Here is an 18,186-nt window from a genome sequence, read left to right as displayed (position 1 = left end):
GAGTAGCTCCCACATTGTGGTCCAGAAAACGATGGTGAGTGCTCTAGAGCCAATGTGTGGAATTAACACTGTGTTTACAATATTGTTTCCGTCCCAAAAAGAGAAGAGGTGGGGAGGGGATCAAGAGTAAGTGTTTCAATGAGAAAATGTATAAACCAGACAGCTTTTCTTTTTTCCTTGTTTTGTAAGACTAATTGAATTTTCTGAAAGTCTGGCGCTGTGGAAGCCCCTTACATTCCCTGAACATTATGGGTAAGAGTTCCTGCAACACATCGCTGAATGTGAAAGAAAGAGCATGTTCATTTGCTACCCGTAATCCCACTGAATATTCAGCACCAGCACCACTAAGAAACACTCATTTCCCAGGCTGCTCTAAGCCCTCAGGCTAAAGCTGTTTCCTGTAGCCTACAAAAAAGATCCTTATTCTCCATTCCCTGAAGATGCTCCCAGGTTTCACCTTACCTAGATAGGCTGTGCACGGGAACAGAGCAGCTCTGGCTATAGCCCAGCTGCCCGAGGCAGGAGGCTACTGCGGGTGGCAAACTCAGGATCCACTTGGAAAGCCAAGGCTGTGGCTGGGCAGGGGCTCGGGATGAGCAGGGCAGCCTCTTGTGCTGGCACCACAGAACCCTTTCAGCAGGAGCAAACATCACACTCATGTCTCCCTAAAACAGAGGACCTGGTCTCTCCCCACACCCAGCCGCCCCAGTTAGTATAATTTAACCCTATTTATTCTGCTTAGAAGCCTGGTTTGCCCTTTAGCTCACTACAAAAGAAGTGCAAGTGATAAGGACAGCTAATCTTCTGGATTCTCTGTTTCTTTGTTTTGTTAAAGTCTAGAGATTAAACGCAATCCAAAGAATGACATTCAGCATGTTTAAGTGACACCCTCAGAGTGGAAAGATTCCATTTGAAAACATCTGAGCCCTGCAGAAAGACAACAAAGTGGCTCTCCAACAAATACTTTCAAGAAAAATATGGACTGGGGTACTGACCCTGTGAGAGCAATTGTTATGGAGAGTTATGGAGACAGCTGCTTTCCTCATGAGATTAAAAGCTCCAAATATCTCAAAGTAATTTCTTATCTCTGCTTCTAAGAACTGTCTTTATTTGGTACAAGTGATGTCAGATGAACCTAGCAAGATGCAGTTAGAAAGAACTGGGGTGTGCATCCATGTACATCATGTATGTTTTTTCCTTAATGGTCATTTAATGGGATTTTTTATATTGACACTCATGTATTATGGTTAAAACAAAAAAAAAAGAGAGAGAAATATACTCCCAAAATGGCAAAATGGTAGAGATTCAAGTTTATTCAGTATAAACTGATAGTTTGGTAAAGCTGGTTCCATGCATGTTTCCAGCCACAACACTACATTAAGTGATAGGTGTCTTAAGAAAGGTCAGGATTATGAATAGAAACATAAGAGTGGTAGAGTGAACAGTTTAAAACTCAGGCCCTGCAATCATCAGCATCATACATCTCCTCTTTCCACATAAAAGAAAACGATAGCAATATGGAATACCATTAGAGTAAATTTTAATTGTTTCTATTCAAAGTTATAATTTGGGAATAGATGTTTCCCAGCCAAAGAAAAAAAGCATTCTAACTTTTTTTGAATGCTTGTGTTTGTTTTATTGCTAATAAAGCTTATACTGGTAGTAACAGATGTGGTCATCCTTGCTCCCATTTAACTGAGGAGAGCACTTGACATGAAAATGAAGGATAGAAAGCTCTGAACCAAGTATATAGCTACATTTTCAGACCTATGTTGGAATTCCAAAAAATCAGGCATGTGTAGACATATGTAAACTGAAACAATAGATTATATCAAAACTTTGCCTGTCAATCTCCTGCTCTACTTTACCAGTACAGAAACATGGTCACATGCTGATAATGACTGCTTGGAGAAGCTACAGAGCACAGTGTTTGTCTTGATATTTTTCTTGGGTTTTTTATCATTTAAAAAAAAAAAGAAAAAGTTATTATTACCAGTGAACATGCAAAGGAGTATTTCCCTTGTAAGAATGGTTGAGAAAGTGTAATTTTGTCTACTTTTTTTCTGATATTACAATGGACCCATGGCAATTACAGAAATTAAATTAACTACAGGAGAAGTCTGGTGTATCTGTGAGACTCACAGAAATAAAAGTTATAACCCAAATGGTAGAATACTTACGATGAGTTCCAAAAACCGCTAAATTCTCTTGACTACTTTTGGAATGTGCACACAAACAGCATTTTAAGACATCTTTTTTTCTGTGGGCCTGGCCAAAAAACTATGAATTCAAAAGAAACTTTTCCAATTGATTCAGTGAGTTTTTGATGAGGCTCCCAGGTAAATTTGCTGTGTCAGTATAGTCAAATCACACAGTATCACATCTTAGAACAGTATCAGATATTTCAGAAGGCTGCTTTTAACTGAGTTCAGGACCATGATAACTGAATTACTCATGTAGGATTAAGTGGCTGCCCACCTCCTTGGACAATCTTTACTTTGTACTCTGAGCTATATTCAGGACAATGGAACTTTTGTGCCTTCTAGTGTTTAGGCAGATAAATTTTTAACCTCATTACAGTATCTAGAAAAATGATATAAGAACATAAAAGCTCACATATAAGAAAGAAATGAAGACTGGCAAAGTCATGGTATATACAAATGCACCAAACCATTACATGCTATTTATCTCAAGTTTTTTCTCCAGTTCTGGCCTTTCAAGGAAAGAACATTAACTAGCTCACTTATATGAATAACTAGAAAAAAGGTAATATTTAGTTATTTCCCCAAATTTTGCATATATTATTCAATTTATAGACAAAGTACAAAATTACTCTGTAAATAAATAAATAAAACCATTTAGCTAACCAGAAATTGTATCAATGTTTATTCTGAAAAACAGAATATGAACTTCTACTTAACTATTTTGAAAAATTGAGCACTGTTCATAAAATCTGAGCATCATCTGGGTGGCATAAAAACTTTCTGATCAATTAAATTAAAACAAATCTGACATTAAGTAACATATGGATGTGGGGTAATCTGCATTTTGATCAGTTGCAGAATGATGGAAAGGTTAACTGTGGGATTAATTCCAGACAGGACATCTGGACAATACATTTGAATCTTCAGATCTGCATCTAGAACTTGCACAGATTTCATGTGGCTCATTTGATGCACCCACAATAAAGTGCTCCTTTAGAAAATCACAATTCACAAATAAGGGACTTCAACAGCAAATTATTAAAAACAATTCATGCCCACATATCAACCAAATGATATTTAGATATCTACAGTGGTAAATATCAAGTATATAAAAGAAGCAGCCCATGAAGAATAATTTCTGTAGGACATAGATAAAATGTAAAGAACTCTTGGGAGTAATACAGTGGAGTAAAGGTCAGCATAACAAGATCAGAAATAATTTTGTCTTGGTAAACATACAGAGACCGAGCACTGACACACTTCAAAGTGTGTTTTCAGAGCTGGATTTTCCACTTCCTGTAAGAGATCGTTGACCACTTGAGCACAAATGAACAATCACACTGGGTGTTAAGCAGAATTCAGAGCTGAGCTGAAACTCCTCTGATTGCCTTCAGTAAAAACAGAGAACTACTTAAGGAAAGACACATGACTGCTGCCCTCTCCAGCCACAGGCAAGACTCAGGGCAGATGGAGAAACCACTTTAAGAAGAGAGGAAGCCTTAGCAAGGAGGAAGCCCTACAATAACAGAGGTGGCTTTCCCTCTACAAGAATCCCTCTACAGGTCTTTCCCTCTACAAGAATCATGGGGCTGTTCAACCACCTTATTTCATAACAGCATAAACAATCTTACCTCAGCTCCTAAAGAGTGTTAGAGCAATGCCTGCACAGAACCACTGCAGAAAACTGTCAGGCAAAAAACTAAACTTCACACTGCAGATTCATACCACAATTTCTCTTCAAATAAAATTTGCACTGTAGTCACTGTAATGAGTGTTATTCCCTAAAAAATTCCAGCAGGATGTAACTAATCTGAACATTTTCACAAAATGTTCTCAAATGAGTGCATTATTACATTGACAGACCTGTCTGGAACGTTAAATTCTTCTTTCTTGTAGTATTACATTAGCTTGGAGATTTTGTTTCAACTCCAGTGTTACTTTGAGTTAAGAATGCAATCTCTTCCTCAGTAATTTTTGTTAACAGAATCATGGTTCAATTTAAAGTGGTTGAAATATTTTACTTAAAATAATGACCAAACTTTATTAACAGTTAATAACTAATTAATATATTTTCAATGACTCTTGCAATTTTCCATTAAGTTTATTCAACCAAATTGACTAGGAGATTCTTTCTTTCTTTCTACTGAGTCACATAAAATTCCTTTGAACCGGCATGAGTAGAATAATTAATAAATTTTAATAATGGAATGCATTGTACTAGGAAAAGATCATTATAGCACATTGTTACCCACTGCATCCCAGCTCTCCACTGTTTTGTAACTTTCATTCCTTACCTCTTTGTTGGCTCTGTCTGCTTGAACTAATGTTCCATTCAGGCACGGCTCTACGTAGTGGAGTTCTTCATTATACTACAGAGAGAAATACAAAGTATGATGAAAAATTTAATTAAAAGCTTGGAAGATACAAGTCAATTTAATGACTTAGAACTACAGTGAATGAAACATGCACAGAAAGCAAGAACAAAAGGATTTTGTTCATTTTTAAGAACTAGCGCTGGTATTTCTTTTCCTTTTACATGATTCTTAATTTGTCAGAGTTTTAAACTCCTAAAGGAGCACTGAATGGATGCCAAAACTCAGGTGGATTTAAGGGTACTATATACAACTAGCTGGCAAAAATATCTCTCAAATTGAAATCTGGATAGTATTAAGAGATCATGTCTTATACATCACAAACAGAGCTCCCAATTCTTTGCTAGGTATAAAAATATTCCTGACAAATATTTGTGGCACTGTGTAACATTTTAAAAGGTTACTACTGGAACACCTATACCAAAAAAAACCTGTAAGTTGAATCAATCCTGTAAATGACTGACAATTTTCAAAATTTCAGTCAAGCAGAGTGGCTATTATACACAGTCATGAATATGTGACAGATCTTGAAGGAATTATCTGTTTTGTTCACAAGGTGTAGGTAAGTTAGACTGCCCAGTCCTACATTCAGAAGCATCCTAAGCATTAAAACAATGAGGTCTAACCTGCAGCCAGTAGAACTTGAACACTAATGGATGACTGATTGAAATTTGGACTTGCTTAAATCTCTTAAACCTTTCAATACAGGTCATATTAATAAAGCAGTACCTTCAACAAATCGTTGTCTAGATAGAGCCTTAACTTGATTCTTTCTCCTGCTAATTTATTCCACTTTAGAAGTAGATAATTTTACAAGTTATCACAGATCAAATTGTGAGGTCTTTGCATCTAGGCTTTAGGTGGTTTCACCCTTCCATAAAGGATTAAGTGAATCAGAACACCCACAGTAAACAACACAAAAACAACCAGGGTAAACATTTCATTAGATTAATGTAAGCATTTACTCCTTTCTTCCTCCACCTCAGTGGGAATAAGGAAAGCCCTACAACGAATGACTCATAACAAAAAGCTTAGACAGGGGTCTCTGTCACTGTGAATTCTCACTGTCTCTCTCTGCCTGTAGCTCCAAATTTGCTCTACTCTCCTCAATTTAACACCACGCCTCTCTCTACACCACAGACCCCTGCAACCTGATCCACTTTGGACACCTGTCGTCACCATTCATTCCAGCAGTGCACCACTCAACACATTCATCACCACATAATTACTCTTGCATAGGGAAGAGTATTTAATTTGAACTGCATGAAGTTATTCTTGAGGCACACTGCCAGACTCAGTCCTCAGCTATAAGGGAATAAAAATCCAGAGTAACTTACTATTGCTGGATATACAGATGATTTATATCAGCATCAACATAGGAACTGTTTATATAGAAACAAGCAAAAATGCTTGAAAGATATTTACACAATTTCTGCAGCAGATTTGCAAGCTTGCCTAATTATTTTATTGCTATCAATGTTATTTCAATATATGAGAGCAAGTGGACTTTAGTACTGTTCCAAAGATTACACAAAATACAAGGCAAAGGCTTCTAGAACAGTTCAGAGTCACTGAGAGTCTCATGTGCATCTCAGTCTCATAACAGTTTATTGATCTGACAAATGTTGCACTTTCCCCTGTAGTTTCTCTCTTCAGAATGCTTTCCAATCTATCTCCTGAGAGTCATTGCAAAATAATAATGCCAAATCTACACAGCATCTCTTATTATAGTCCAAAGTCAAGACCCTACTCCATTCTATTTTAAAAAATAAAATACTGAAAATCTGTACCAGACTCTGGTAGACCAGCCCCTACTCCCAAGGTTTTTCCTGTTCATACACAGGTTTTTCTCGATATGTTTTTTAGTCAAGATACTTTCCAGTTAAGCCTGTTCTTAGCTTGGTTTCTATAGCTGTCACTGGAAACCACAAGAGCATGCATCCCTACCTTTATATGATAGCAGGCACAGTGCCTGCAACTGGCCAACATGCAGTAAAATGCTAAAGCCTACCTGTCTCAGACAATGTCCCAAACACCTGTGTGAAAGTAAACTCAAGGTTTCCTAATGTTTCAGTACCACCACATTTTTTTAAAGGTCTACCAACACCGGCAAAGAGATGAAACAACTTCCTACTCTATCAGACCTTGCATCTAAATAGCTGTAATTTCTGTCCACTAGATTTCTGTAAGGTTTAACTGCTATTTTGAGTAACTCATGCCATCAGGCTCTTCACAGACACTGCAGCTGCATCACAAGCCAGAGAGATTCCCAGTAGTTTCCCACTAAGCCTTTAGTGTTACACAGCTGTGAAGGATAAAGGATGCTCACACTTTCACAGAGGTCATGCTTCAAGTCCCTTCACCTTTTAAAGCAACCTGCTTCAAAACAGTGTAATTAAAAGTTTTCATTCTCTCATAGACAGGACAATTGCATAACAAAAGTAGCTATTGATCCTTCTGAAACCCAGACCCATTGTGACACTATTTCCAACTGTGGCGTATAAATCACCCTGATAATAATCTGATTATTACTATCAGAAAATATGTTAAGCAATGTGGTATGTATGGCAGAAGCAGCTGGATGGTGCCAACACACTTAAAGGAGTATTTTATGTAATGATATTCTAAGATAAGGGGCATAACTTAGAAGTGTTCTCTGTGTTGTGCATCTACTGTGCAGATACAATGAAAGCACAGTAAGAAAAATCTTTATATGACAAGGTATAGAAGTTTCTCATGGTTTGAATTCTTCCAAGGCTGCATTTTAAAGATCTATTTTAGTTTTTATCTCTTTCCTAATTGGATACACTTTCTAATCATTTTTTAAAATCTCAAATATAAAGAGATGGAGAAACTTACTGAATAGAATTCTTTCAGTTCCTAATGAAATTCCTAAAAGAGCATCTGCCTAAACCCATGAAAACTGGAATTCTGATGTAACATGTGAAAGCATTCAAGCATAAATTCGAGCATTAAATTTGCAGATCCACTTGATAAGATCTTTAGTACAACTGCCACCTTCTAGTAAAACACCTAACTTGTGCTTCATAGCATTTATTTGATTTCTTTGCCCTTGTCCTAGGGTGTTTTACAGTGATATTGGTGATGCCTTTAAAGATCTGGCACAGTTAAAAGAAAGTGCAAAAAAGTGGAGAAATTCTCCCCTCCTCCATGTCTCCACCACCTCATCAGTAATTTGGACTTAGTCCTGCAGTTTTTCAGACATTCAAAATTTTGTAGTTAGTGAAATAACTTCCTGATCTGATTAACAACTGCTGACTTCACCAGAAATGCCCAGTATAGATATACTGTTAATTTATCTCAGTGAAAGCCTGCTTTTGGCTTTTCAAGAGTTCTTGCATTACACTGTTTTCTCGCATTTCCTAGTGTTACACAGTCCCATTCCTCCATACCCTGGCATGTGACATCTTTGCATGTGATAGTTGTGACAGCTGGGAGAGCTGATACCTGCACAACAGCTGGGAATAGCCTGTGTTTTGCTGAGGGAAGGGAGGTAAAAATTAATTGCCTTCCTTTCTGAGCTCCTTGAAAACCTTGGTCTACTGTTGTAATTTAAATATGTAATTACATTGATATTTATTATTTTATTTGCATAGTTATAGTTATCTGTTTTATTAGTTCACATTATTTTGTCCCTCTACTTATTTCTTTGCACAACAGGCATAAAAATGTAAGTGGGCTAAAATGTGGACTTAGAGAAACCATATAGTTATTTAGAGAGCTGCTGGCCTACATTCTATAATAAGATATTATTCATATTCTGAAAATGAGATATATATGGTTTTAGCACACCTACACAAGTAGTATACATTTTCCTTAGCATTTACCATATTTCCTCTTTGTCATATTTAAGCTGCCTGGAGCAAGGGCCACAGAAATAGATTAAATTCACATTTTGTGAATTTAATCTATTGTGCAACAATACACAGATAAAATATTTCACATTGTATTAAAGCATACTCAGATATCCAATTCAGCCCAGCCTAGGAAGTCAATCCAGAAGAGGAACCAAAGGAATTGATGTTCCCATAGTTTACTGCGCCCAACAAGTGGCACACAAGCACAGCCCACTGCTCCAAGACTTCACATGGAGGTTCATTTTGGCTGCCTCTCTTTGTCAGCCTGCTCACACATCAGCTCTACAGAATCTGATTATTCAGGCAGGCTGAAAAGTAAATTTATCCATCCTCTATTCTGGAGGAATTTAAAAAAAAAAAAAAAAAAAAAGGAGACCGTATTGGAAAATTCTACATATGAATACAGAGAGCTATACTACTGTGCTTTTTTGAATAAAAAAAATATTTTTATTCTAATCCATTTTGCTAAAAGGGTGTGTCTAAAGCAGTAAAATTAATTTAACATTCTTGGCTCTGTTAATATTTTGCTAATTCCATGTAGAGTTTGTATAAAAGCATTTAAAGAATTTCAGCATTTGAAAAAATTAGTACTCATTTTATGATAATATTGTTAATTTAATGCTTGACTTGGAATTGTACTTCAAAGTGAATTGGAAAAATATGCCTTTTCTCTTATTATTGCAGATATCTCTGTTCATGCACCAGTGAACTGACCTTAAATTTTAACACAGGCAGCACATAATAATTGCTCTTATATTTCCATAATTTTTTTTGCAATTCAATCATCTTGTCCATCAATTTCAGATGGATATTGCAACAAGCTAACCATGAAAGCTAAAACGATCTTTAACACTATCCTTTTATGTTTATTCTCTGGAAAAACCTGCACTGAATTCTGCTTTCTGATATATAAATATATAGAGACATAAAGGTATACAGAAATACATGTGTGTATTCGTTCTGTTAATCACTGTGCATAATAAAGCCCTCCTGACAGTCACAGTCATTCAGGCTCAAAATTTTGCTTCATCTAAGTATGCTAAGTACACGTAGTTTGTCCAGACTTCCCACAGAAATAAAGCTCCTACTCCACCTCAAATTTTGGCCTGGGAAGACAGGGAAGTACTTGGCCATTTGTCTGAGACTTCCAGATGCCCAGGAGTCCTCACAGAGAAACAATTTGGAGTTGCCATTCAGAGAAGTCGGTCTGAGCCAGGATCAGCCGTGTGCTGTGAGAAGGTTCAGCCTCCACCATGTGAGCACAGCAGGTCTATTTTTGCATGAACTGCACAGCTGGACAGCTCTGGAGACAGAGGTTTGCTGTACGAGCACAGATCTGTGTTACAAAGGGGATTTCTTGGACTGACACATGTGTATGTACCTTCAAATGAAACTGCTGTCACATCGGCTGGCTGTGTCTGAATTACAAAGAGGAAGATATAATCTCATTCAAACATTTGTCTATAGATAAAAGCTGTATGGGATTTTCAGTGCTTTCACACCAAGCAGCCTCTTGTGTGGGCTTTGTTGTCTCATGTTTTGATCACTGAAACATCTTCTCTGCTCTTGACAAATTTCATTTGCCCTGCTGGCACTTGGTCAAAGCAATGCTTTGGAAGCAATTTCTGCAGACAACGCAGATCACAGTGACTGGCTTCACCGTGTCCCCTCTCTGTGTCTTTCACACACCACATTTTGAAAGCAGTTCATGGTTCTGCCCCAGCCTACCTGTGCCATTCTTCAATGAAAGGCCCACTCCCTTCTTCACAGCACAGGTCTCTCTTACTAGTTTGTTACATTTTCAAGAAAACTATTTTGTTGTTCCTTTACGTTGTTATTTTTTTTGCCTTGTGGGACAGCAAGACAAAGCTGGTTCACGGGAGGTTTAGATTATATACCAGGAAAAGGTTTTTCACCCAGAGGGTGGTTGAAGAGCGGAACAGGCTCCCTAGGGCAGTGGTCACAACACCAAGCCTGACAGAGTTCAAGCAATATTTGGACAACATTCTCAGGCACATGGTGGGATTCTTGTGGTGTCCTGTGCAGGACCAGGAGTTGGACTTGATGATGCCAATGGATCCCTTCTAACTCATCACATTCTATGATTCTATGTCTTAGCACAAAACAACTCCCCACAAACTCTTCCTGCAGGAGAACTCCAAGGCAACAGGACAGTGCTTTACCCCCTCACTGCCACTCCTGTCATGCTCTCCTTGTTCCCCCTGCATTTCTGTGGTACCTCTTTCAATGGGAATACCTTCAGGTTCACATTTGCACATCAATGTCCTAATGAAAGCAAACAGCTGTGCTAGTAAGCATAAAAACACATTCTCCATTGCTAGTTCTAGTTATTTAAACAAACACACATATATCCACCCTAAAAGAGATTCTAGAGAGGAGAGAACCTACAGAGCAAAAAATTACCTCAGACAAATGGTGTAATTACAACAGTGATTCAGTTTGTTTCTAAAAATTCAGAATTTGTGATACTAGCCAAGGGCTGCAGGAAAGCTGCAATGCCCCCACACAGCACCTGGAAGGAGCCATCAGCAGCTGGAAACATCTGGAAACACAGCTGGGAAAATGTCATGGTGAAAGGAGTGTGCTGCTGGCCACCAGGGGCTGCAGGTGACCCACACTGGGGTGAGGACACCGCTGAGGGAGCCAGGCTGAGGTGGGGACACCCCTGAGGGACTGTGGCCATGGGCGACCCGGGCTGAAGGGACAGCAAGGAGGACCAGTGAGGAGGGACAGTGAGAAGCTGCCAAGACAGAGCTGCTGCTGGAAACCAACCCTTGGCTCGGCCACCTCAGGTGCTCCTGCTCCTCAGCCTGAGAGAGGAGCGACTGGAAGGGCAGCAAAGGTGCTGGGGCTGGCCCCAGGGAGGTGCTGGGAACAAGTTCCTCCTGGGAAACAGGGAGGAATGGCTCAGGTGGGTGAGTCTTTCCTTTTCTCAACACTAAATCAGTGATCAGAAGCTTGTGTAATTTGGCAAAAACTTATGATCAAAATTCTGTGACTCGATGCTGTTTTACTCACAGCTCAGTTCATTTTCAAATGAACTTTCAATTGACAATTAGTTTTTTCATACTTGCTTTTTTAAAAAGTATTTGCAGAGTATTTCCACTGTATTACTTAGGCAAAATCATTAGTTTGGATTCAAGCTATGTATGTTTTTACATTTTTTGTTTTAGATGAGCCTTTTGATTTTCCCAAAGTAAAATTTTCACTTAAAAAGCCAACTTTTCTTTTTATTTCCTACGTAATTCACAGTTACTGTTGCAACTACTGACAAAGAGAGATTATACACCAAAAATTGGCTGGTCAGGCATCTTAGTAATTACTCTAGTTGAAACATTCTTTCAACCTCCAGAAGTTATTTAGATTACAGTTAATCACTTTTTTTTTAAGGACAGTAAATCTTTTTTTGATACAGTATGTAATTATATCTATATACAACATGAGTTTCTGCTAATTATGCAATTATCATGCAAGGAGATTAATATGAAAGATAGTCCAAACTGCTTTCCATACGTTAAAAATACAGTATATGTACATATATTTCATGCACAAAACCTTCATATTCTACACCATCTCAATGATTTGCACTCGTGTCTCTGGGGTCATTTAATACACAAAGGACACTTCCCTTGTAGTAAAAAAAAGGGCCAAAATCTTCCTTATATTTAAGAAGTTAAAGACATTTAAACACTGGAGGAAGCCATTAATTTATAAAGTATTAGCAAGAGAATACCAGCAAAAGAAAATTTATAGAACAAGCAATTCCTCCTCCCTTTCTTCCCCTGCAAATCATAGCTCTGATGTCAGTTTTGGACTTGCTGAAGTCTTCCTTAGCCACAAGAATAATCCCATTACTTTCAAGTATAGTAAAACCAGCTTCTCATAATAGCTTTAAAATTTGTACCTGTACCATGGAAAACTCACTACCATGCACAAGAGGAGTCCTGATGATCTGATTTCTCACTGTTAGTAAACACCAGCAACCCCTCTACACAACTTACACATACGTAGATTTCAGATCCCCACTAAGGGAAATATGAACATTGAGCAGTTATGTCAGCACTGTGAGGAGTTATGTCTTGCATGCCATGCAAGTCTCAGCAAAAGCTAAAACCTGAATCTATTAATTCTTCTATTTTCCCCATTTTGCAATTTGCACTGTATTGCAGAAGCTGAGGGGGAAAGGCAGGGGGAAGGCAGACACATCCCAAAGTTAAAAGTTAAGATAATTTAGAAAGTTCAAGCAAACTAAAAAAAACCAAAACCATATTACTACTTTTTGCAACCCCAGAACGAAGACTACTTGTTTAAGGGGTTTCAAATTGCAAGTCATAGACAAACAGTCTGACATCTCTGACACTTGGAGAACCTTGCACCAAAAAAACACAGTGTCTGTCCAATGGGACCAGATGTCATCTTATCCATCACCTGTCTGCAACATTTTTCAAGTTACTTGTGTGAAGGAAAACATGACAGATAGCAAGAAATGATGGAAGAAAAATAGTAGTAAGAAAAAGTAAATCTTGAGTCACTCACGGCAATTATATTGAAGAAGTCATCATCTCCAAGGGTATCCAAAATAGATGAAACTGTCTGTTTTGCAATAGTCAAGCGAAGCCCTTTCATACTGCCACTGACATCCACTAAAATTACCACATCTTTTGGAGAAGTTGCTGCCTGGATGTACCTGAGACAAAAGAGAAAACTTCTTTGAAATACAGAATTTTTTATCCTTTCAAATTTCTTAAACACTGGTAGTCATCTGTTGCCTACCACTTTCTGTTTCTGCAGTCAAATGCAATGACTCCATTCTCATCAGGTTCCCATTTAATTCCTGTTTAAAAAAAAAGATAATAAAATATTAAATTACATTTTCACAAAAGCTGTTTGAAATGTATCTATGATATTGGGGCTATGTAGCAGTTAATGGGGTTTAAGTCTTTAATCTAACAGGCACTGCCATTATAACATAGGAAATACTGGGGGGAAAAATTTTAATTAAATAGAAAAACTGAAATAATTTTTTCCCCTCACTCCTTTCACTGAAGGTGAAAACCTCTTCAGGCCTACTATGTCCATTTTACTATTTTCACAAAACTCTTCTCATACTTGGTCTGGTGCTGGCAAGCTTTATCATATCTTGCAAAGTCCCTTCCAAACCCTGAGCACTTCCTACCCACGGCTGCCTCCAGCAGCTCCTGTTACACTACCTGCTTCACCCACAGGTTGTACTCTGAATTTTCGCTCACATCACTATGAAGAGATAACATCTCCTGGTTGTGGGTCAGAAAAAATATGACAAAAATATCTCCAAGAAAAAAAATTCTTCCTGCTTTTTACACTCATTTTCTACCACAAAACAAGACACAGCCTTGAAAATAAGGACTAATATTTGAAATATCGTGGAGCTTGGGAACTGAAATATAATCTAAAACTAACACAGATGTAGCAGCCATTACTCTCAGCCACTTTCAGACATACAGGCTTATAGTAAACTTGCTTAAACTTAAGACTTAGAAAAACATGGGTTGTTAATACATCAGCCAAAGGAACAATACCCACTATGAGCCTGATTCAAAGTTACAGAACCTGAGAATCAGTTTATTTAACTTCACAGTTTATTATAATGTGGTAAATTTGGTATAGGACTAAACATAAAACTTAATAGGCAGCAATAGATGTTTTAACCTATTTCCATAGAAATAATACAAGTGATGTGTTTGCATTTAATTACAACTGGTGTAAAAATAAACTTTAAAACAAGTTTTTAAGATCTTTTAATGTAAATATACCAGGTTAAGTGGAAGTTTAAGGAGAGAACAACAAATTATAATGAAGTTTTACTGTGTGCATAAATAGAGCACATAATTTAAACTTGGTACTATATGAAGGGCCTAATCCTTTTGCCCTCTTTCCTCACAGTCTGTTTAAAAGTTGTTTTTCACATGTGTGTATACGTCTATCTGAATAGAAATTTTTATGAGTACGTGAGTTGTCATGAGAGCTTCACCTCAAAATGGCAATTGGTAGAAGAACCTCAAAATTTTCAAAATATTCATTGGAAATCTCTCTGAGAGCTAGATGAAGAGAAACCAAACCTGCAAGTATCTGTAACAGCCAGGATTTGTGACAATATTCAATGCAGTCTTCATTGTATTTTAAGAACTTCTGTTCTTCCTACCTGGATATTGCCTGAAAAATCCTTTTGCACTTCCAAAGTACTGCCAGATGAGAGAAGGGTCACGATCAAAGTTATCCACAAAAACCTTATTTAAAGATTCTGACCAGTAAACTCCATTTACAATAGCTGGATCTGGAAAAAAAAAAAAAAAAAAAAAAAAAAAAAGAACACACACACAATTAAGTGATTTATCTAAGGAGAATCCCATGAACTCAGTCATGTTCATCTTATTTAATACGCAAAAATCTATTGACTGAAAACTGTCATAGAATGTTTTTAGTTTCCTTTGTCAAATAAGTGATCCAAAATAAATGGTTCACATAAATATCAGGTGTATGGTTAAATTAGAGCAGAGACACCAGGTACAGCTTTTTAGATAAAACTGCTCTTTAGAGCATCTATCTTGAACCACCACATTGCTCATTCAGGAGAACATAAATAAGTCAACCTAATTTAGATTATTTACTCAATGTACCTTTTGTAAATGCATGGACTGTCTCATAGCAGCAGTTTATTTTTTTTTTTAAACATTCAGCTTGGTAAAGTTTGGAAGTTTTCATGTTGGAACAAAAGTGAAATACCTTTTATTTCACACTTGAATTATGATATGCATAAAAACACAACATCTCATGACAAATACCACTACTTGTTACTTGGAAAACATTGAACCCACATTCCACAACAATTACCCAATCCATTTTTACTCCAATAGAAAGAGAACTATGAAGCAAATCCTTGATGTTAAAACTGTTCTGTTTAAGACATCCCCATCTATCAATCCCTAAAACCCCAGGCTGCCCAAGTATGTTTTTAAGCTACAGAATAGGTTCAATAGAGGGAAATGAGAAATCAATGAGCACGTCTTAGAAAGTTACTGGATTTCAAACTGTGAATTTTGAAAGATGAGAAACAATTAAGATACAGGATACTCCCAGTTCAGTCTTATGTGAAGTCAGCAGAATAGAAAGGACAAAACAGAACTGAAATCACAGATGTATTATTTAATTTGCAAAAGTGTGCATACATGAATACACAGTAACATTTGCTCAAGCATTTGAAATAAAGCAGCCATTAGCTTGAAAAATAATGTTGCTCTACTGATTTCAGAAGACTGCTTCAAATGTGATTTTAATGGAGTGGAAAAAAGGCAAATTGTTATCTTCCCTTGCATTCATCAAGAAAAACAGCAGCAAAAGGGAAATGTCTCAGCTACACAACTTTGCATGTTGCTTTCACCTAAATGTTTAGTTTTATATAGTTGAAATGCTGAAAAAGCAAGGTAAACAAAACAGATGCTGTTTTTAAAACATGTGAAGTTAGTTATTTCTCTAGAGGATGAAATATACACTTAAAATCTGCCCAACCAGACACATATCAAACAAACTGATGTCACTGGTCCAAGAGCACTACTGCAGCTCTTCCTATCTGGCAAAATCCATTGTCCAACTGGTAAAATCCACTGTTTCCCAGTCTGTAGTTACCCCAGTAATGAGCTGTGACCAAAACATCACAAATCAACTCTCAAGACTGAGATCTATCCTCGGTTTGTAAAAATATGCTCCTAATTCAGCACTCTGAAATATCAGCCCACTGTTCAGCATTTAGACATTCTGCTCCTATGCTTCATTTCTAATGGAATATCCAAATCACTAAAAATTGCAGTGGCACTGTTGACTCAGCATCACCATCCTGAGATAAGGTGATAAGTTTAATTCATCTTTGAAAAGAGCAACCAAGTTCAGAGGGTTGGGTTTGGGTTTTGTTCTTTTACTTTACCTGGTGTTGCTAGAAAAGTCGGTTTAGAAGAAAAGAGAAGGAACCATGTCTCAAGCCTCTAGAGGGCTATAAGCTCCTTATATGTCCTTCAGTCATCAGGATTAGTGAAAAGCCAAACAAATCAAACTGAATAATTCTATATTAATTTATATTTAAAATAAACTGCAGTGCTTCTTAGCAACTTATATTTGGATCTCATTCCCAGGCTGCACATTGTACCTTCATATTTTACAGTTTTATCGATTCACTGGATGTCTCCTATCCTTGATTCCTCAGAGCCTAATTTTTAATGTCCTTTCCTAATGAATCTGTGCTCTTAATACCACTCATGTGAGCAGAGCCCTCTACCTCCCAACCCAATGACTATTTTCTTTGAATTCTATATACATTCCAGTTCCATAAGGTCATGGAAAAACTTTAGTCTTTCACCTCTTAAGTTCTGAATTGAAGTCCTTCCAGTAGCATATAAAAATATATTTGTATATTCAAAAAATACAGATATAAATCACTTTTTAAAAATCATATTGAAATATCCATGGATATTTTGGATTGCTTTTTTTAGACCATCTGTGAAGAGCCACTTTACATGTTTATATATCTGTATTACAGACTAGAGAGCTCCATGGAAATAAAATCAGGAAATTTTCCCTGAATGAAACTGGCAGAGTCTATACTCTGCATGAGGCTGACAACACTAATCATCCAACTGCTGATCACTCTAAATATTAATCCAGTGACTCTGAAACTAAGAGATTTTTTTTTTTTGCTGAAAGGAGCATAAAGCAGGCATTTTTAATAAGAGGGCACAATTAAAATGTGACCTATGCTCACTGTGTTCCTTCAAAACAAAAGGTGGTGACCATTCACTGCCTTCCCACACCCTGCATGTCTGTATTGCTGGCTGTTCTCTTCACAGTATATCAAGTTATGATTTATGCATCAAGCACCTTAATAAAAAAAGCAAACAGGGCTACAGTTTGGTCATTTTGGTCCTCGGAGTACCAGGAAAAGTGGTGTAAGGGAAAAATATAGCCACAGTATAAAGCAGCAGACCTGGAAATGGTGAGTCTGTACTGGCTGCTGTACTTCAGGCAGAAGGATTTCAAACTGGAGATCTTTTTCCTGAACTTTATAATTCTGCTATGTGGGTGCATCTCTGTCCACATGCACTATCCCAAATGCAACTGAGTTTCTGACCCCATGTCCTCATTAAAATTTTACACTCTCATCATCTAATAACCTGTATGTTAAACTTGTTGTTCTGGGCAATTTCCAATTTTAGTAATTACACTAAATTGTTTAAATTCCCCCAGTACTTCATTTAGAAACAGTATTGTTAAGTTTTTCAATTACTGGTGAACGTCAACTGCATCCCCCAGATAGTTAAATGTCATGAGTGGTAAATTAATCCTTGTGAATATTAAGAAATTTGGTGAGGGAGGAAAAAAAAATAAAAGGTAAACGCAAAATCATTCATGTGATGCTATGGGGCTCAAAGATAATAAATGTAAATAGCTTTCACCACAGTTCTTGAAATATAATTTCTTCTTTTGCTTCCTGGTAGATGAAATATAATTAAAATATTCCCTTTCCCTTGTTTTTTAGATGACCTGGCTTGCAATTATATGGGATTTTGCTCCGCCATTGTTTGTGTAGCTGTTACCTGTTTTTGCTGACATTTAACATAAAACCAGCCTCCAGGAAAATAGGTACAGTGACAGGAAACTGAAACAGGATTGCCAAAGACCAGCAGA

At 37.2% G+C, this 18,186-nt stretch overlaps 1 protein-coding gene across 1 annotated transcript in view; it reads right to left on the bottom strand.

Annotated features, from left to right (window-relative positions):
• The window catches only part of CACNA2D3 (calcium voltage-gated channel auxiliary subunit alpha2delta 3), a gene marked incomplete at both ends in the record, with an annotated part of 393,646 nt that overhangs the window by 205,121 nt on the left and 170,339 nt on the right, over positions 1 to 18,186 (bottom strand). Inside the window, 4 exons of the mRNA XM_082288518.1 lie at positions 4,499 to 4,573; positions 13,012 to 13,162; positions 13,249 to 13,309; positions 14,657 to 14,788. Coding sequence (XP_082144644.1) covers positions 4,499 to 4,573; positions 13,012 to 13,162; positions 13,249 to 13,309; positions 14,657 to 14,788 — 419 coding nt within the window. The remainder of the gene's footprint in view (positions 1 to 4,498; positions 4,574 to 13,011; positions 13,163 to 13,248; positions 13,310 to 14,656; positions 14,789 to 18,186) is intronic.

Source organism: Coloeus monedula (assembly GCF_965178545.1).
Source record: "Coloeus monedula genome assembly, chromosome: 11".
In the NCBI taxonomy this organism is placed as follows: domain Eukaryota; kingdom Metazoa; phylum Chordata; class Aves; order Passeriformes; family Corvidae; genus Coloeus; species Coloeus monedula.
This window is presented reverse-complemented; position numbering and strand designations above follow the sequence as displayed.